At 43.0% G+C, this 20,517-nt stretch overlaps 1 protein-coding gene across 7 annotated transcripts in view; it reads right to left on the reverse strand.

Moving 5' to 3' along the window:
* IRAG1 (inositol 1,4,5-triphosphate receptor associated 1) overlaps window positions 1-20,517 on the reverse strand; it is a 143,532-nt gene that overhangs the window by 50,258 nt on the left and 72,757 nt on the right. For 3 of the 7 annotated variants that reach the window (XM_051964784.1, XM_051964785.1, XM_051964783.1), the window contains 6 exons: window positions 19,827-20,005; window positions 7,653-7,759; window positions 6,442-6,512; window positions 4,808-4,981; window positions 3,065-3,145; window positions 2,245-2,294 (listed from right to left, as the gene is read on the reverse strand). In XM_051964784.1, coding sequence (XP_051820744.1) covers window positions 2,245-2,294; window positions 3,065-3,145; window positions 4,808-4,981; window positions 6,442-6,512; window positions 7,653-7,759; window positions 19,827-19,895 — 552 coding nt within the window. In that variant the 5' untranslated portion in view covers window positions 19,896-20,005. Of the gene's footprint in view, window positions 1-2,244; window positions 2,295-3,064; window positions 3,146-4,807; window positions 4,982-6,441; window positions 6,513-7,652; window positions 7,760-19,826; window positions 20,061-20,517 lie in introns of those variants that run through there. The other 4 variants (XM_051964787.1, XM_051964786.1, XM_051964781.1 and 1 more) reach the window with 3 other exon arrangements.

A 20,517-nucleotide genomic window follows, 5' to 3' on the forward strand; every position in this document is an offset into this window, starting at 1 on the left:
CACAAAGTGAGTGAGAGGAAGAACTGTCAGTCCTCTAATTCCACATTAAGTGCTCTTTGCATTGTATCACAAAGCCTTCAAATTGTTCTATCTATCCATCCATCCATCCATCTCTCTATCCATCTATCTATCTATCCATCCATCCATCTATCCATTCATCTATCCATTCATCCATCCATTTATCTATTTCATCTATCTATGCACCTATCCATTCATCTATCTCATCTATCCATTCATCTATCCATCCATCCATCCATTCATCTATCTATCCATCCATCCATATCTATCTATCCATCCATCCGTTTATCCATCCATTTATCCACCCATTCATCTATCTATCTACATTCATATGTATCTATCTACATACATATCTATCCATCCATCTATCTATCCACATAAATCTCTACCTAAATATCTATTTATCTCTCTACATACATATCTATCTACCCAGCCATCATCTATCTATCCATATCTATCTATCCACATCCATATCGATCTACATATCTATCTGCATATCTATCTATCCATCCATTTATCCATTCATCTTTCCATTCACCATCCATTCATCTATCTATCTATCCATCCATTCATCATCCATCCATCCATCTATCTATCCATCCATCATCCATCCATTTATCCATTCATCTATCCATTCACCATCCATTCATCTATCTCATCTATCCATCCATTCATCCATCCATCCATCTATATCTATCTATCCATCCATCATCCATCCATTTATCCATTCATCTATCCATTCACCCATCCATTCATCTATCTCAACTATCATTCATCTATCTATCTCTCCATCTATCTATCCATCCATCCATTCATCCATCCATCCATCCATCATCCATCCATCCATCCATTCATCCATCCATTTATCCATTTATCTATCCATTCACCCATCCATTCATCTATCTCAACTATTCATTCATCTATCTATCTATCTATCTATCTATCTATCTATCTATCTCTCCATCTCTCTATCTATCCATCCATTCATCCATCCATTTATCCATTCACCTATCCATTCACCATCCATTCATCTATCTCAACTATCCATTCATCTATCTATCTATCTATCTATCCATCCATCCATTCATCCATCCATCCATCCATCCATTCATCTATCCATCCATTCATCCATCCATTTATCCATTTATCTATCCATTCACCCATCCATTCATCTATCTCAACTATTCATTCATCTATCTATCTATCTATCTATCTATCTATCTATCTATCTCTCTATCCATCCATCCATCCATCCATCTATTCATTCATCTATCCATCCATTCATCCATCCATTTATCCATTCACCTATCCAGCCACCCACTCATTCATCTATCTATTTACATTTACATGTAAATATATGTATATATATCTATCCATCTGAATTTTTCTAACATTTAAACAAAGAGATCTATATCAATGCAGGTTATTATTATTCCCACAGTCCTAAGACTTCCTTCTGTTGGTTGATCTCACAACCTCTTCCCAAAACTCCAGTGAGTTCATAGCAGGGGTGTGTTGGAGCTGGCTAGGACTACTGAATTTTCTTTCTTTTTTTTTTTTTCTCACTGAATGAGATTTATTTTGCACTCTTAGAACAATAAACACAAACATTGGACCCCTTTTGTTCTCAGAATTAATCTGTGCAAGCATCTTCCTTTTTCTCTTAAACAATTGTATTTTCTCAAGCCTTAACTTTCAAATTAAAAAAATTAAATCATAATTGTTTCCCTTCTGATTTTTCACTTTGTAAAGAATCACAAAAGTCATTTTTACCATAAATTTCATTTCAAAATATTTGTTTTTCTAACAGAAATGATTTGTTTACCTAAACACATAGTTGATAGACTTCATTTATTCTCATTCATTGCCTAATCTGTGCTAAAGTATTGGGATTAGATTATAAATTAAAGGCAGAAAAAGCTTTTTAGGGACTACTGAATTTTCAATGTGAGAATTTTTATCTCAGGAATAGGTAAACGTTATGAATCAGGTTTTGATTTATTGTTTTGTTGATTATCCAAGCTTGAGAAAATGTTAATAATGCAAATTAAATTTAAAAGTGTGTTTAGCAAACTTTTTTTGAGCATGCATTTTCTGGAGAGCCTGTTGTTAAACTTTTACCAGCCTGTTGTTGGTTCAGGGGAAGAACAATCCATCAGTGGGGACCCTGTTCTGGGTTGAAAACTTTGTAACATTCTTTGTCTAACCAAAGATGTATATTCTTACCTGTAGTGGAGATCCTGGCCCAGGGAGTGGGACAGCACAAACCTCGGAGCCTGGAACAATAAAGAGGACAGAGAGCTGGGAAGATACAGCTCAGTCGGGGGCAGTGTCCAGACAGGACCGAAACCCAGGTCTAACCACCTAGTGCTCTATTCACTGTTGGTGGTAAAACCATCCAATTATTATCTCCATAACCTGACCTACTATCACAGGCTCCTTTCTAACCCAGGCCTGATCCAGTGGCCAGCCTCCCTCGTGTGCCCTCCTCAAACCCGTCCCCTGCTGAAAGGAAGAGTCAACTGACTCCTTAATCTGCCTTACAATCTGAAGCTGGGCTGGGGCTGGAACCAGGAGGGATCGTGGCAGGGACCCCCAGGGGGGAAGGACAGGGAAGTTGGGATCGTGGCAGGGACCCCCAGGGGGGAAGGACAGGGAAGTTGGGATCGTGGCAGGGACCCCCAGGGGGAAGGACAGGGAAGCTGGGGTCGTGGCAGGGACCCCCGGGGGGGAAGGACAGGGAAGTTGGGATCGTGGCAGGGACCCCCGGGGGGGAAGGACGGGAAGTTGGGATCGTGGCAGGGACCCCCAGGGGAAGGACAGGGAAGTTGGGATCGTGGCAGGGACCCCCAGGGGAAGGACAGGGAAGTTGGGATCGTGGCAGGGACCCCCGAGGGGGAAGGACAGGGAAGTTGGGATCGTGGCAGGGACCCCCAGGGGAAGGACAGGGAAGTTGGCTCTCTCCCACAGGTGGGCAGCGGCTTGGCAGGCAGGAGCGGGCACATGGAGTTACAAATCCCTGGATTAAACACGCAGTTCCTTTTACCTGGTGGTGAGGGTGGGCTGCTGAGGGAGCTGCTTCGAGATGCCGCAGGAGAAGCCCCAGGACTGAGGTTTGGTGAAACGGCTGCGTGAACAAGTATCAAAAGCCATGTCAGCCCCTCACAGGACAGACAAGTGCATGGACATGCACACACAAGCATAAGTAGGTTTAAACACATATGGGAATATATATACACAGGTATGCTTATATATATTTTGTATTGTGTATGTATATATAGACACACACACAGATACACAGAGTATATGCTTATTTCTTTACACATCTCCCTGATAGAATATAAGCTTCTTCAGGATAAGGGCTGTTTTGTTTCTTCTCTCTCTTTCTTTCCATCTCTCTCCTTCCCTCCCTCTCTCCCCCTTCTCCTTCTCTCTCATTCTCTTTTCCCCTTCTTTTTCTTTTTCCCTCCCTCTCTCTTTCTTTGCCTCCTTTTCTCTCTATCTCTCTCCTTCCTTCTCTCCTCTCTGCCCCTTTTCTCTGTCTTTCTCTATCTCTGTCTTTCTCCCCCTCTTTCCTCTTCCCTCCTCTCTTTCCCTTCTTTATTTTCTCTTTCCGTTTCTTTCTTTGTCTCTCTTTCCTCTCCCTCTCCCTCCCTCCATCTTTCCCTCTGTCCTTCTCTCCCTATCTCCATCTGTCTCTCTCTCTCTTTCCCTTTTCCTCTCAACCTCCTTCCCCCCCACCCTCTTCTCTTCTCTTCCTTCCTCCTCCCTCCCTCCTACCCTTCCTCCTTCTCTTTCTCTTTCTCAGAAACCTCTAGAGGGCATCTAATTTTACAGATTTACTATTTTGCATATATATATATGTAAAATTAGGAAGAGATCTATCTATCATCTATCTATCTATCTATCTATCTATCTATCTATCTATCTATCTATCTCTTCCTAATTTTACAGATGAGGAAACAGGCCAGGAGAGAGAAAGTAATGAGTGTGTGGACTGCCATTCTTATACAAGGCTTGGGAGCCCTGTCCAGGCAGAATGTAGGCCTGGGACCTGCTTCAGAGACATAGAAGCTGCCACCGAGAGGGGACATAGTAACATGATGATGAGGGATGGGAGTGAGGGTGGGGATAGGGGAACATTAGGAAGAAAGGATGATGGGCAAGGCAGCAGCTTTGTGGGTTTAGAGATATTCCATAAAGCCCAGGTAGTTTTTTGATTGAGAGGTAAGAGACTTTTCTCACTTCTCTGTCTTGGAGAACTGAAGCTTCTAGCTTTGCTCCATAATGAACCTCCGATGGAGGGTCTTTCTCTACAATACTATGGAGAGAGAATTCCAGCCAGGCTACAATAATTCTGCTAGGTTTGTCTCTAAAGATAAGATTTGCCAGCTTGGTCTGTAAGTTTTGGGGACCAGGCTTTGTTGTCTGATATTGCCAAGGTAAAGGAAACCTCCTGCAGAAACACCTCCCAAATTTTTTTCTTGACAATAAACATTTGTTATAAGGTTTTTCTTTTCAATTGGGAATAGGCAAGAGAAAGAATATAAGTACCTGTTAATTGAAAAAATTATGTTTGAATAGCATTTAAAAATTTTAATTTACTTTAAAATGCACAAATTTAATTCAAATATTAAATTTCATTAAATTCAGATATAAAATTTAATTTAATTTAAAACTTCCAAGCTTTGAATGAGCCACGACCAGACTCTACACAGAGTGTACCCTGCTCTCAGAGGTGCTGCCTTCCAAACCCCAGTGGATCCGTTAGCCAGAGGTTCCCCCCTACCTGAAGGAGAATCAGGCAGGCTGCTCCGGGATTTTCTGCCTCTCCTGGTCAGGAAACGCTCGCTCACTCTCTTGGCTTCTTCAAGGAGCTCGAGGTTTTTCTTCTTATCTTCCTCAGAGATTTTGATGTCTGGCAGCTGGTCGTTCACCAGATGGATGATATGGCCTGCGTTGTCTGGGGGCGGCAAGTTTACATGGGCAAGTGAGTGCATGGAGACGGGAGAGCTGGGGAGGCTGAGAGGAAACCACCTTTTTTAACAGACTATTTCTGGGAGCACCATGTCTTCTTCTCACCAGCCCCTGGAAATTCCACTTGCTTAGGCTGGAGCCCATTCTCCTGGCTCTGCTGCCCTCCCCACCTTTCCCACTTAGGCCTATGGGGAATAGATAGGGTCATGTGGGATTTATAGCAAGAAGGGATGGGATTGGACTAAATGACCTCTAAGTTTTGGTCTAGTTCAGTTGCTTCTTTGCCACAGGAATCATACTATATGCTCCAGAGCAGAGTTCCTGGCTATCAAATCCCCAAACCTGGCCTGTAGGATTCCCTGCTCTCTCCCTCCCATCCTCTGCCTCTTCTCCATCTCTTTCTTAGTTCCCCAGAAGGCAGTTTTGCATCTCCCATTATTGGTCTGCAACTCTCCTGCTGTCAAACGTGGAAGAGCAGGCGGTGAGCAGGGCCTGGGCCAGAGGGAAGGCCTTCAAGAGGCCCTTGGAGAACCCCCGATCTAGGCTAACTTTGCATTTTATAAAGGAGGAAGGTGAGACCCAGAGAAAGCATGGAATTTCTCATAACCGCAGAATAGCAAAGCTGAAATATAAACTCAGGTCTTCTCCATCTGAATCCATGCAGAGTAACCCATGGAGTTCAGTGCTGGTTTGCCCAAGTCATAGGGTGTCAAATTCAAATAGAAACCTCCTCCTCCTCTTTCTCCCTCCTCCTCCTCCTCCTCTTTCTTCCTTTCTTCTTCCTCCCTTCTCCTCCTCCTTCCTTTATTCCTTTTCTTCCTTCTCTTCCTTCCATTCATCCTCCTCTTCCTCCCCCTCCTTCTTCTTCCTTTCCTCTTCCTGCTCTTCCTCTTTTTTCTCCTTCTCTTCTTTTCCTTCTCAAGTGACTGATTAGCCACCTGTTTCTTACATTTCCTTAGAATCTGACCTGAAGTAGAGTAACCTTTAAGAGTTTCTCTCTGTACTTGGCCCCTTCTCCCTCAACATTCTCTTGAATCAGAGATGAGTTAAAGAGAACACATTCTTTGGTCTTTGGATGCCTCTGACTGATCCCCTTTGGCTACCGGCCAGAGTTCATGGGGGGCTGCCCAATTTTCCCACTAACCCTGAAAGCCTTTTTTCACAACTGGCAGGGTTTCTTTGTGCTTGTGCCCCTGCCCCTGCATCATTTCTCCCCTGTTAGGGTCTGAAAGGAGGTGCTAAGCAGAGCTGGACAAGCCGTGGAGTAGCCAATAGCAGGGAAGCTGGTACCCCGGGGACCGCAGGTGTAAGCTCCAGCCATACAACAAGTGGCCCAACAGGCCACCGTGTCCAGCTGCTTTGGTCCTTTTTGCTGTCCTTTTTCCTAGATCGGGACACCAAAGGCTTGAGCAGCAGAGACTTCCACCCAGACGGTGTGCTCCTTACCCACAGATGTCAGAGACGTGAGGGAAGTCTTCATGTGTCGATTAGAAAGCCGATGACGAGGGCTGCGAGGTCTGGAAAACAGAACGTCGGGTTGAGGGAAGAAGGAAAGGGGATAAAGTTTTGCCTGATCCGGCCCGTCCCTGCCTTTGAACATCAAGGCAGGCTGGCCCTTGCAAGACTCTCCCTCCATATCTCTACCTGCTGAAATCCTCTTTCAAAGCTCATGTCAGGGATTCTATCTTCCATGATGTTTGTCTGGATTTTCTCGGCTGATAGAGATCTTTCTCAAGTTTCTTCTGGCATATTTTAAGGCCCCTATTCTATAGTCATAAGTCCAATGTTTAAAATGTTGTCCCCCTTATTAGCTCATCCCATTCAACCCCCTCTTTTTCTTCTAATAAAGAAAGAAAACTAAGGTATAGAAGTTAGAAGTTAAACGACTTGTGGAAAATCACACATTCAATAAGCATCAAAGTTGAGATGAGACCTGTGTCCTGGTGACTAGGAGACCAAGAAGACTTTCACATTTTCAGACCACTTTTTTTTCTGATGCAATTGGGGTTAAGTGACTTGCCCAGGGTCACACAGCTAAGAAGTATTAAATGTCTGAGACAGATTTGAACTCAGGTCCTCCTGACTTCAGGGCTGGTGCTCTATCCACTGCATCACCTGGTTGTCCCTTCAGACCACTTTTTAAAAATCATCCTTTAGACAGTGAGTTCAAAAGGATCTGGGAGTTTTCCTTTTTTATTCCACTATGGCTCAGGCATATGCAGGGGAGCCTCCTCATCATGAGGCTGACAAGCCCCTGGGGACCACAGAAACTCATGAACATGGTCTTCTAAAATCTGGGGGGAGGGCTGGATTCTGAGCCAGGGGCTCTACCAGTGCCTCCCCTCACCCTTCAGAAATCCTGATCTTTGGAAGTGTATAAGGAGGCTTTAAGGGGTGAGCAGAACACACAAGGGAGAAGGGAAAGGGCTTTTGGGGAGGGGGTAATGTGATTAAAAACATCCCACATTTCTCTCATTTAATTATTCTGCTGTCCCCTCAAAAAGGCAAACAAAAAACAACTTCAGTTTCAAAAATCCTGTGTGCAGACTTGTGACAAATCCCGTGATCTGTCTGATCCCTTCCCTGAAATGTTTAGCTCAGCACAAGACAGGGGCAGACACGGGTACAGATAGGAGAACCCAGGGAAAGCACAGTACCTGCTCACCAGATTTTTATCATACTCTACATCTGGCGTGGCAGCATCCCCATCCCCAGGCAGGACAATAGATGGTGCTCGGCACACAGTCTCTTCAACAGGAGGGCCCTGAGTGGTTTGGGGTAAAGGCATAAAATACATAATAAGTAACAGAAAGTGCTGTATAAATGTTAATTATTATTATAAAGGACACACAGTAAGTGCTATGTAAATGTTGTCATCACCACCATCATCGTCACCAACATCATCACCATCATCATCATCACCACCATTATCTTCATCACCATCATCATCATCATCATTATCACCCCATCATCATCAACCCCAACATCATCACCATCATCATCACCAACATCATCACATCATCAACTTTATCACCATCAGCAGCAGCAGCACCATCATCATCATCATCATCACCATCATCATCACCATCATCACCACCATCATCACCATCATCACCACCATCATCACCATCATCACCATCATCATCATCATCATCATTATCACCCCATCATCATCACCAACATCATCACATCATCAACTTTATCACCATCAGCAGCAGCAGCACCATCATCATCATCATCATCAAATGTTGCATTAAACCCAAAGTCCCTGTGGCTGGCTCATTGATACACATGACATTCCCCCAGCCTCCTTCTGGGAGTTAGATCAGGGGTTCTTTCCCTTTTTGGTATCATGGACCTCCTTTTGGCCACCTGGGGAGGTCTTTGGACCCCTTTCTCAAGGTCATGTTTTAAATGCATAAAATACATAGGAAGTTTCTTATGTTGAAATACAGTTATCACAATATTTTCAGTGGTGTGGTCTCCAGGTTCAAAATCTCTAGACTATGGGATGCAGAAGACATAAGCTGGTGGGCATTGAGATTCTCCTTGATAAAAGATACAAAGAGCATTTCATTTGGATCATGTAGAAAAAAGTATTCCCCATTCCCTATCTAATCCAGTAACCTGCCCAGTTCTGTCAAGGGGGAAGTTGGGCCTCTGTACTGGGAGCAAAGGTTCTTTCTCGAGAACCGCTGGGAAATCCAAGGTCAGTAGGCAGCACTTGGGGAGGAGGATGGTGCTGGGAGGGAGGCACTGGACACATGCTGCTTTCTTTTGCTCAGGTTTATGTTTTCAGCTGTAGTTGCTTCTACAACGTGGACTGGCTACAGACTCCCAACCCACCTGTATCTGCACCTGGAGGGCCAACATGTGGAAAATCTCAAGAAGAGTAAAGTAAAAAAAAAATTCCTTTTTTTCCCCCTTCCATTCACAGGCCCTGTTGTCTAACTTTATGAATGGGATTGGAAGGATTCTTGTCAGGTGCACAGCAAACTTCCTGATGGGCTTTTCAGGGATCAGAGAGATTTGCTTAGGGATGTGAATCAGCAGATTCAGAGAGCATCACCTTCCAATGTCTGCCACAAATAAGAAAAGTATATAAAAATCTCCTGATTGGTTGGGTCCTCTCCAATCTCAGCCAGATCTGGACCAATCTGGTAGCATATGCTGCCAGCTCAGTTATCCTGAGGCATTGATTCTGCCACGACTCATTTGCTCAGTATCCTTCAGTGATTTCCCAGTACCTATAGGATGCAATCCTAAATCCTCAGTTGATCATTGGAACCTTTTACAACTTTGCTTCATCCTACCAGGCTTATTTCCTACCAGTGCTCCAGCCAGGAGTGTGCTGCGACAAGTTTGTACAGGTTTTAGAGCTGATTGTTAAATTTTCAGCAAGAACATTGATACCTCAGAAATGGGCAAATGCTACAAATCAAAGGGATAATAAAAACATCTACCTCAGAGGATTATTGTGAGGATGAAATCCCAATTATAAAGTGATTAGCACAGCTCTTGGCACAAAGTAAGTGCTAAATGTTAACTATTATTATTTCTATGCTTGTTTTCTCTCCCCTACTAGACTGTAAGCCCAGGAAGAATTTTTCTCTCTTTGGTGTCTTATCTAGAGCCGTTGCCCTTGATAGATGCTCAGTAAATATTTATGGAATAAATGAATGAATAATAGTTGAAATTGTAATAATATCCCCTGCTATGCTGGAGTGAACTAGGTACAAGGAATGAATGGAGACCATTAAAAAGGGAAAAGGTAGACTTTAATATTAGTGAGGGAGGCTCATTTTTTTTTCACTTTCTGGCCAGTGAGAATTGCATTCTGATGAGAAGACACAACATGGGCATCCCATGGGGATTTTTAAAGTAATGATCAATTTCACCTCTTCTCAAATGCTTTAACAACATGTATTTTTCCCAAATAAAAGAACCTGAAGGTGAACAGAGCCAGTTCTCCCTGGCTTCCACTATCAGTCCTCTCAGTTGCTCTGAAAAGAATCCTGATTTTGGGATCTAGATTTTAATCCTGGCTTTGCCACTTAATAATTGAGCAAGAAATCACTCAGCTTCTTTAAGGCTATAGCTTCTTCATCTGTAAAGAGATGCAGCTGGACTAGATAGGTTTTGAGGTTCTATGCTATTTTAAATTTGTGACTGTCTAGGTAGAAGAACACGGACTCCCTGTAATCTGCCCCTGATGCTTGCTATCTTTGTTACTTTGATCCACCTGGACCTCAGTTTCCTCCCCTGTAAAAAAAGGACCCCAGTGGTCCCTTCCAGCTGTGGCTCTATAAATTGTGTTTATTAGTCCTCAGATTAACCTTCAGTTCAAACCTCAAGAAAATGAGACCTCTCTGGGATTAAACTTCAGAGGAGTCCAAAAAATCAGAATGAAAATTCTGATGGACTTGAGTCTGAACCATAAAACATGCATAGACTCAGGTCATGAAATGAAAAGAATATACAGGATTTGGAGTCGAAATACTTAACTTTAAGTCCCTTAAGCTTCCCTGCTTTCTCAGCTGTAAAATTGGAGGCAAGAGAGGAGGAAGCAGACCCTGTAATCCTGTGTGTGTTCTCTGCTAGCCTGTAATGCCACAGAAGTAACATTCTGGTAGGATTCCCCTCCATACATTCTACAATCCAACCAAATTGGCTTTTTCCCTGTTCCTCACACATGACATTCTATCAGTCATCTCCTACCTCTATGCCTTTGCTATAGACTGTCTCCCCTGCCTAGAAGCTGTTCCCTCTTGCCCTCTTAGAATGGAATGGAAAAGCATTTATGAAATGCTTACCATGTGCCAAGCCCCAGGCTAAGCGATGGTAATACAAATGAAAGCAGATTTCCATTCCAAAAGGCGGAGACAATATGGAAAGGAAAGTCCATGTTTGTGTTCAGTTCATGACGGATGGAAAGCCCAGAGAGAATCACATTTCCTTTAAGGATTCCCTCAGGAAGGAGTAAAGTGTATGAACTTTAAGCCTCAGCCTTTTTCATGTATATTTTGGGTTATGTTTACTTCTATCCATGTTTTTTTCCTATGTGATGTGGTGATGATGTGGTAGGTAGAATAAACTACCTCAGGATAAATGAAATATTATATTATCTGTGAAGCAAACGAATAAATATCTAACAATTAGGGTCATGGCTTTTGCTAATGATGAGATTACATCTAGAGGATTTTGATGTCCCTTCACCATGTTAGACACATTTTTAGACACACAGAATTTATTAGTCAACTAACATTTAGCATCTGCCATATGCTAGAAAATGTGCTAAACACAAGGGGATACAAAAAGGGGCAAAACCCCCCCAAAACCCAGTCCCTACTTTCAATGAATTCACTTATTAAACTGATAGTTGGGTGGAAGAGTTGAACCCCAAATTTAAAAGGGAGGTTGTGGATAGTGGGAAAGAGGTACCATTACTTATGTCTGAATCTGCAGGGAAGCAGAAAGTAACCTCAAGGATGATCTTGGTCATTGTAGGAGACAATCCCAGATAGCGAAGGAAGGGGGTTGAGTGGAGAGCTTTAGTTATGCTGGAATAAGTCGGAGGAGTTGAATGGCCGGTGTCTGAGAGTTCCCCACTTAGTACCAAAAAAAAACAGAGGCATGATTCAGTGCTTGTGGATAGCTTGAATACAAATCAATACAGTAGAAATACAATTGTTGCAGGATTGTGTTGATAGTGCTAAGAAGATCTACCAGCGGAAGGTCTACACCTGCAGAGGGGAGTAATCATAATGCCAAATGCTGCAAATGAGCACAGTTACTGACTCTAACTAGTTGTTAATGTTGAGAACACTTTAGTAGTGAAAGAAATATCAAAAACTTAATTTTTAAAATTAAATTTCCTAAATCAAATTGTTTGCCTTCTCAAGGAAGGAAGAAGAAAAAGGGGGCAAGGGAAAGAATTTGGAATTCAAATTTAAAAAATATAAAAATAAATGTTAAAAATGTTAAATAAATGTTAAAAATTTAAAAACCCTAAATGTTAAAAATTTTTATATATGACTATCAAATACAAAAAACCCACTAAAATTAAATTCTCTTTACTTCTATGTGGTTTATTCTTCTCAAGTGCAAGAAACCTTACAATCTTAACTCCACAGGGTACAGTGTATTTGGCTCCAGAAGGTCTTAGCTTTCATCCCATGAGACCTTGGATAAGAACCTTAAATTTTTTAAGCCTCAGTTTCTTCATCTATAAAACAAGCACCTGACCTCGAAGGTCCTTTCCAGTACTAAATTTGTGACCTTATTACCAAAGCAAATGTGATTTTCTATGATTATTCTTGTAAAATTTACCTCATTTGATCCTCACAACAACCCTGGAAAGTAGGTGCTGTTTTTGCCTCCATTTTAGACTTGATGTAACTTTAATGCCCAGAAGTTAAATGCCTTGCCTAAGTTCATACAACTAGTAACTGTCTGAGACTAGAATTTGAACTCAGGTCTTCCAGATTCCACCTAGCTGCCTCTGAGGGAATTTAAGTGAATTTCTTGGGGTCACATAGCTAGTAAGAGGTGAAATTCTGAACTCAGGTTCTGGATCCCAAGTTTGGGACTCTTTGTCACCTAGCTGCCTCTAGTAAGATATTTCCCTCCTCCTTGCCCCCCTTTCCTACTTCTCCCACCACCCCCTAAAAATGAAAGCTCTAATGATATTCTGAAACATTGCCCTTTGACACAAAATTTTATCTATCTCTATTGTAAATGTCATTTATTAGGGTTCCAACCCTGAATGGCTAGCAAGGTAGGAGAAGGAAGCTTATTATACACAAAGATGATAAGTCCAGAAGATCTCAGAACCATACAAGTTAAAAGCTGGAAGGGACCTTTTATCCTACAAATCCAGTGTCAAAAAAGACTACACAGAGGATCTAGCTTATCTAAACCAATCTCCTTTTTGATACAAGAATTCTCTATAATTTCACAGGTTTATATTTTTAATGCTAGAAGAAATGATGGATAAGATGGCCTCCAAAATTTCAAATTAAACTTCCTTTGGTTCTAAGTGTTTTCTTCCTTTTTGTAAGAAGCCTTTTTGTAAGTATTTTAACTGCAAACAGTACAGTGGAAAGATTAGTGAATTTGGAAGCAAGAAGTCTTAGCTTTCTTAGTTTTTATCTTGGCGTTTATTATCCATATGACTTTGGACAAGAACTCTTAATTTCTCTCGCTCTCATCTCTCCCTCTCTCGTTCTCTCTCTCTCTCTCTCTCTCTCTCTCTGTCTTTTTCTCCGTCCTTCCTTCTTTCCTTCCTTCCTTTTTTCCTTCCTTCCTTCCTTCTTTCCTTCCTTCCTTCCTTCCTTCCTTCCTTCCTTCCTTCCTTCCTTCCTTCCTTCCTTCCTTCCTTCCTTCCTTCCTTCCTTCCTTCCTTTCTTCCAGGCAAGGCAGTCAAGATTAAGAGACACAGCAAGTAAATGTCAAGTGTTTGAAGTTGAATTTGAAGTCATTTCTTCCCAACTCCTGGGCCAGTGCTCTATCCACTGTCCCACCTCGCTGCCTCAAGAACCCTTAATCTTTCTGGACCTCATTTGCACAAGGTCACACAGGTAATAAGTAACAGAGATTTGAATTCAGATTCTCTGATTCCAGCCCAGCACTAGTGAAGAAGTTATACCAGCTCTGCTTAAGTACTTGATGTGATGGGAAACCACATGAGCAAACACTGTTGGACAGCTCTGACTGATAGATAGAACCTATTTCCTGATATTGAGCTAAAATATTGTCCCTCTGTGAGAGCCACCCATTGTTCCCGTTCCTGCTCTCTGGGGCCAAGTATGAGAAGTATAATCCTTCTTCCTCTGTGACGGCCACTTGGATGTTGGAAGACAGTGAATGTTTATTAAGCCTTTTTTTTCCTCTGGCTAAACATCCTGAGTTCCAGCTACCAGTCCTCCCAAGGCATGTTCCAGTGCCCTCCCCATTCCACCCTCCCTTCTATATGCTACAGTGCCAATATTATGACTCCCCAACTGAACAGGAAGCGTCTGATATGGTCTGACCTCAGGCAGAAATCTCCATTATTGCAATTCATGCTCTGGCTACTACACTGATCACACCAGTTTTGAAGTTGTTGAATCCAGCCCCTTCATTTTACTGGCAGAGAAAATGACAAAATTAGTTTTATGATAAAGTAATAAATGTGATAAAATTATAAAGTGACAAAGAAGGGCAGTGATTTAAGTGTAGGCTGCCAGAGTACTGGACAAAGAGCGTCGGTGCTATTCTACTTTGCCAATGTGCCAAGGAAAAGCCTCAGCCAGCATGATAGAGTCCCTCAGGACTAATCTGGGTTTTGTTCCATTTTACTGCTCACTTTCAGCAGAAACTCTCCTTGGACCCTTTTGACATTTGTTGGAGTCAGTAAATTCCTTTCAACTCCCATCATGCACCTGAGTTCTAGGTCTAGGGCCATGAGGTTCTGTGGAGTTTTACTTGGCCATATTAGAAAGGTATTATCTGATAACCTTTCAACCACAACCAAATTGCCTCACTCCTCATTATTGCAATTTGGAACACTGATAAAAGCAGAATTAACCAACAGGGAAAAAGTTCTTGTGCTGAGCCCCCCAAAATCAAAGATCAGATGAGGGAAAAGGAGAAGGGGGGGGATACAGAATGCTTCCATCTTTTTTTAAGATCTCATTTGAAATGCATTAACTAACTGTTGTAAAATGTGAAACTCCTTTCCCAGGTCTGGGGGACAGAGAGAGTAAGGCTGAGGCTGACTTCTAAGTGCCATCATTTTAGCCTGTATCCCCCCCGTAGGTCTATGATTGCAAAGTCGCCAGGACTCCCAGGAGAAATCTGTTTCATAGGTCACATTTTGTTCCTGTTGAATAAATCTTATAGAAACTTTTAAATATTTATTCTCTTGATAAACTCCCAGGAATGTGCAATGGCTTCGTAACAGACTGTGGCCCACTATAAATAGAGAGCGGTGTTGCGAACTGGAATCCTTCGCCCTTTTCCCCCAACTTCACATGACTAGACCCAAGATAAGCACTAGGAGAAGGAAAGAGGAGCTTTGTAGACAGGGACTCCAGACTTTAATGGGCTGAGAGGCCTGGCAAATGCTTGTGGAAGAAGCCAGTTTCCCTTTAACTTGTCCATACGAATAGTTGTTTTTTCTCCAGGCCTGGAACTATCTGCTCTGGGGAATCACCAGTCCTAGAGAGGGGGCATTTCAAGGAGCTAAAAATGGCACTGGGGGGCTAGGAAAGAAAAGTCTCTGGAGGCAGAGTGAAAGGGGCCCATGGTGTTTATTTTTCTGTATAGCCCCAGCACTTAGCACAGTGCCTGACTTATTGCCAACACTTAATAAATGTTTACAGAATAACTGATTTGTGAGAAGAAACAATCTAGAAATAAATTACTCTAGAAAAGAATATTTTCTATAAGAGTAATTTGCAAAGTGAAAAAGAGAAGCTCATCATCTTTGAGAATCTTACCTAATCTAGCAATGGTGACAGTCAAGGAAAAGGCCGAAGACAATCCTCACCTGAGAATCAGGAGACCTGGGGTGGGGGGGTTGTCCTGGTTCCACCACTAATTTGCTGCTCGACTCTTCCCCTCTCCGAATCTCCATTTTTTATTCTATAAAATGAATGGTGCTAATAGGTCCACTCAGCATCCTTCCAGATGCATGATGGGATTGAAGGAAATTTATTGATTTCAACCCAAAAATCAAGGGGATCAAGGGGAGAAATAACTGGGAATTTGCTGAAAGTTTCAAGGATTTGGGGTCCCTCAGAAGCAAACATGGGGCTCTGTATCAGCATGTCATTCATCTAAATGAATACCAGGACAGGTTTTACATTGGTCCTAAGTCATGCAGATTATATTCAACTGGGATAAAATATAAAATCTTGCACTTGGGCCAGATTAATTACATAACATAAAGAGTGGTAGCAAGGAGTATTTTTTGGGAAAAAAGCAACGATGGATCTAAAGCAGAAATTAGTATTTTTTAAAATGATTTTTTAAAGCAGCCATGAGCATTAAAAACAAAGACCTGAGTTTAATGTGATCCAAAGATGCGCCATAAGGACTAAGGAAAGGAGTGTAATTTTAGACTATTAAGAGTCCAGAAGCAGATGAGGAAGGAGAGGAAAGTCCCACTGTCCCTTATTCTACTCAGACCACATCTGGAACACTACAGCAGTTACCAAAGCATGGGCAGAGAAGAGCTGCCATGATGATAAAGGTATGGAGGCCGTGTCCTAGATTGTTAGCTCCTTGGAGGCAGGGAGGCCATCTTTTGCCTCTCTTTGCATCTATTGCTTAGCAAAGTGCTTGGCACACAGTAGGTGCTTAATAAATGCCTACAGACTGATGGATTGGGGTGTTTAATCTGGAGAACAGAAGATTGGGATGGAGAGGGGGACATAATGGCTACCATCATATAGCACAAAGGCTGCCAGGTGGGCAGAAAAGGATCAGACTTATTCTGACCCAGAAGGAGGACTAGGGGAGGGCGGTCGTTTCTATCAGAAATATCAAAAAATAAGCTGAATTTCCTTAAGAGTGGCAGGGAATGGATCTTCCACCTCTAGAAATATTCAAGCAAAGGCTGGATGACCACTTGCTGGAGAGGAATTTCCTACAGTAAGTGGGATGTTGGATTAAATGAATGTTAAATTCTCTTGCAAATCAGATTGGGGATTAGGGGATGTAGGAGGGTTTAGGATGCAACGTCTTCTCCTTCTTCTCCCTTCCTCCAAAGAGGCAGTTGGGGTTAACTGACCTGCCCAGAGTCACACAACTATTAAGTATCAAGTGTCTGAGGCTGGATTTGAACTCAGTCCTCCTGACTCCAGAGCCACTGCTCTATCCACTTATCACATCCCTAGCAGCTCTGAGAAGCCCAGGGCTATGGACAAGAGCCTATTGCTTGTGCTGATAAAAACATAGCAATGAGTTAGTGAGCAGCGACAAAAATGTGGAAAAGAAATAACAAAAGAAAAAACAAAACATTTTAAAATACAAAGAAGAAAACCAAAGAAATATGGGGAGATTGTTTAGAGTTGGAAAAAACTCGAGAAATTATCAAATTCAACTCTTTCATTCGAGATGGAGAAACTGAGGAACAGCTAAGTTAAGTGACATGTCCATAGTCACAAAGCAGAATTTGAACCCAGGTCTCCTGAATCCAAGTCCATGATGCTATACCATTTTGCCTTTTAGAAAATACAGAAAAGGGACATAAATAAATGAGGCAATTTTTGTTACTGTCCCATCAAGCTAAATATATGCTTTTAAAAAAACCTCTGTTATAGAAGTTACATACTCCATAGTTTCTTTTTTTGTTTGTTTTGTTTTGTTTTTACTTCATAGTTTCTAAAGGGAAGGATGACCTTGGGAAAGTGATATGCTACCTCTGTGCCTCAGTTTCCTCATATGTAAAATGAAGGGTTAGATTAGACTTTCTGATGTCCCTTCCTGTCTGACAGCTAGGATTTTATGATTCTTACAGCATCCTCTTGTTCTCTTTTGCATATTGAAATGTCTCCATGTGTATATTGGTGATGGTTTAATTTATAATAAACGAAAGAAAAGTTAGGAGAAAAATAGACTTATTTGGTCTTTTTCATTTTTCAGCATAAATTTTCTGCATTGTCCACTGAAGGCTTACATTGAGAGATTAAACTCCGTGTCTAGGGAGAAGAGAAAGGAGGGGCTAGAGAAAAGTGTGTGTGTGTGTGTGTGTGTGTGTGTGTGTGTGTATGTGTGTGTGTGTGTGTGTTTATGTGGAGAAAGAAAAACAGGATTTAACTCTGCAGCTTTTGTGTGGGAAGGACTGATTAATTTTTGTACCAGAGATGGGAAAATAAAAGGCCATGGCCCGGGGAACTGGAATCCCAGGGATGGGCCCTGGGGATTGGTAAACAAAGAACAAGCCTCTGTCCCTCAGGCTTTACTGTGTGGCTTTGTGGGCTGGGACTCCCCATGGCACTGGGAACTGAGAGAATCACAGAATCTCAGACTCGTAGAAAGGGCCCTTCAGTCTAATCTGTCCATCCCACTCCCAGGTGGCTGTCTGGTCTCCTTGCAAAGACCTCTAGGGACAGGAAACTCCTACCTTCCTAAGCAGCTGATTCTACTTTGGAAATTGAGGCTGAGGAACTGAATGATTTGCCTACAGTCACCTGGAGAGCAAGGTATGGAGCTGAGGTTCATACCATGAGCTGTGTTCTTTCTACCTTCCTCACCATGCTGAACTCAGCCCAATCCAGTTTGATTGGGTATCATTATTTTTATCCCCCAAATGGTCACTTGTCTGAAGCAGGAGGAGGTCAGTCAATCAGTCAATAAGTGATTGACCAATAATCAATAATATTGATCAAGTAGGAAACTGTTACCTTGGAAACTATGTTCAGGATGAGTTGGGGCAAGCAGACTAGAACTTCTGTGGTTCTATTTTCAGGCTACCAAGTGGACTTTGGGTCTGGTGTGCCAACATGAGGGCTTCGTAGGCTAAAGATGGTAAATGGGGCTTTCAAGTCATGTGGAGTGGGTAAAAATAAGTTGATTCACTCTCTACTACTCCTTGCAAAACTCTGGCCCCATATGGCCAGATCTATCATAAACCAGGAAATGGTTCTTTAGCACATTGTGAAGCTTGGATGGAATGCAGAACAAATTGTCTCAGGGCTGCTGACAACGGCAACATCAGAGGAAAATCAATGGATGTTTTTCAGCTTGTGTGGAATATGGTGTCCTGAGCCACCAGGGGAGGGGGGCATTCAACACCTCAGCTGAGGGTGGGCAAGAGGCTCAGGCAATTTCCCTCCAGAGCCACACCCTTTCATGACTTGGCGCAGGTCTGCTGGATTCCTGATTGTCAGCAAGTATGTCATGTATGACCTTCCTTCCTAGGATAAACCCCCGGAGACAGCCGGCTGCTTAATACAGAGAGATAGCTCTCTCTTTGCAAATGCTCAAGAACATTTAGAGCAGGGCTGCGTGAACTAGTTTCAAAAATACCTTGATAACTATATTTCAATTATATTTATAATATATTATATTATTATAATCGATTCTATTGTTTATTAATAAATAACATTGATTAATATGTATTTATAATAATCCTCATTATTTTGTTTTATACATTTAAAACATCATTGCCAGATTGCCAAAGAGGTCCACAGCCCCCACACAAAGCTGACTTAGAGCCACCTGAGGGACAGCTGAAAGAGGCCTTGGACATCAGTTAGTCCAAACTCCTCGTGGTACAGAGCAGGGGAAGTGCCAGCCCAGTCAGTAGGAGGGTCAAAACCAGAACCTGGGCCCGCTGCCTTCCCTTCATAAGGCCGTAAATGAGAAAGGACTTACTAGGGCAAATAGCCAAGTTTTCTTATTTCATAAGTGAGGAAATGGAGATCTAGAGGTGTGAGAACTGGGATTTGAACCCACTTCTTTCCCCCGTCCTATCCTTCCCTACCCCATCCTGCCCCACTTCCTTCTGCCCAGACCCCCCCAGGCCGGAGTCTAAGATGTTGAAACATCCATAAGAAGCGGATTTAGGTCTGTTTGGGTTTTTAGGAGGAAGCCTGCATTCACACTGTCTAAACCTGCAGCCTTAGCTTTAGACATGAGCAAGGTCATACTCTGAGAGAGCACTTAGGGACTTAGAGTCCAGAGCATTTCCAAGGAAAAGTTTGGAGGCAGAACTCGTGAGACCCCCTCTCAGCCGGCTCCCCCGTCCAGAAGCGGGGAGAGGGCCTTCCCTGCTGTCCCTCTGCCCCCCTCACACTAGCCCGAGAAGGGAAGGAAGGGGAAGGGGCCGGGAGGTCACTTACTTGGACAGCAGGGCTCAGGGCGGGCTGTGGCTCTCTTGGCTGCTCTTCATCTCCAGGTAGGTTGGGCATGGTGGGCTCCTCAGGGCTGGAGGGCTGGCCGGCCAGACCATGCACTGCTAAGCCCCTCTGCCGCCTGTCAGCCCTGGGGGAGGAGCACTGAGAGGCTGGGGATCCGAAGACTGGGGAGATGCCAAAAGCACAAATCAGCTCCTTTCCCATCAGTAGCCATCCTGATGCCCGAATCCCTTCCAACAGCCAAGGCTCACCAGGGCTAGAAAGGCCAGGGGCCCTGTTTGCCTTCCCTGAGAGGGCCGAGCTGGCCCGGGAGAGGACGCCTCAGAGCAACTTTCCTCCTGCTCCTTCCATGGTCCAGAGGTGACCTTTCCAGATTCCCCATCGAACTTGGCTATAGTTCTCCACTATATCCAGCCAAGCCCCAGGCAAGGGGGAGGATTCTAGCCAGCCATGCGAGACCAGAGTCAGGACCCCACACACTTTGCTCGTTTACAGGCTCAGGGGGACACCATCTAGGGCCGCTCTTGGGGAGCCTTGTCTCCTCATGATTTCCCAAGAGCTCCTGAGATCCCCACATCATTAATGAATTAAATAGCGAATTAAGGAAAATATGAAGAGCCAATGACGTACTTTGAGATGCAGCCCTGTCTAAAGAGCTATTTGTAGAGTTGGGTTT

The sequence above is a fragment of the Antechinus flavipes genome, chromosome 6, assembly GCF_016432865.1.
Source record: "Antechinus flavipes isolate AdamAnt ecotype Samford, QLD, Australia chromosome 6, AdamAnt_v2, whole genome shotgun sequence".
Classification (NCBI taxonomy): Eukaryota; Metazoa; Chordata; class Mammalia; order Dasyuromorphia; family Dasyuridae; genus Antechinus; species Antechinus flavipes.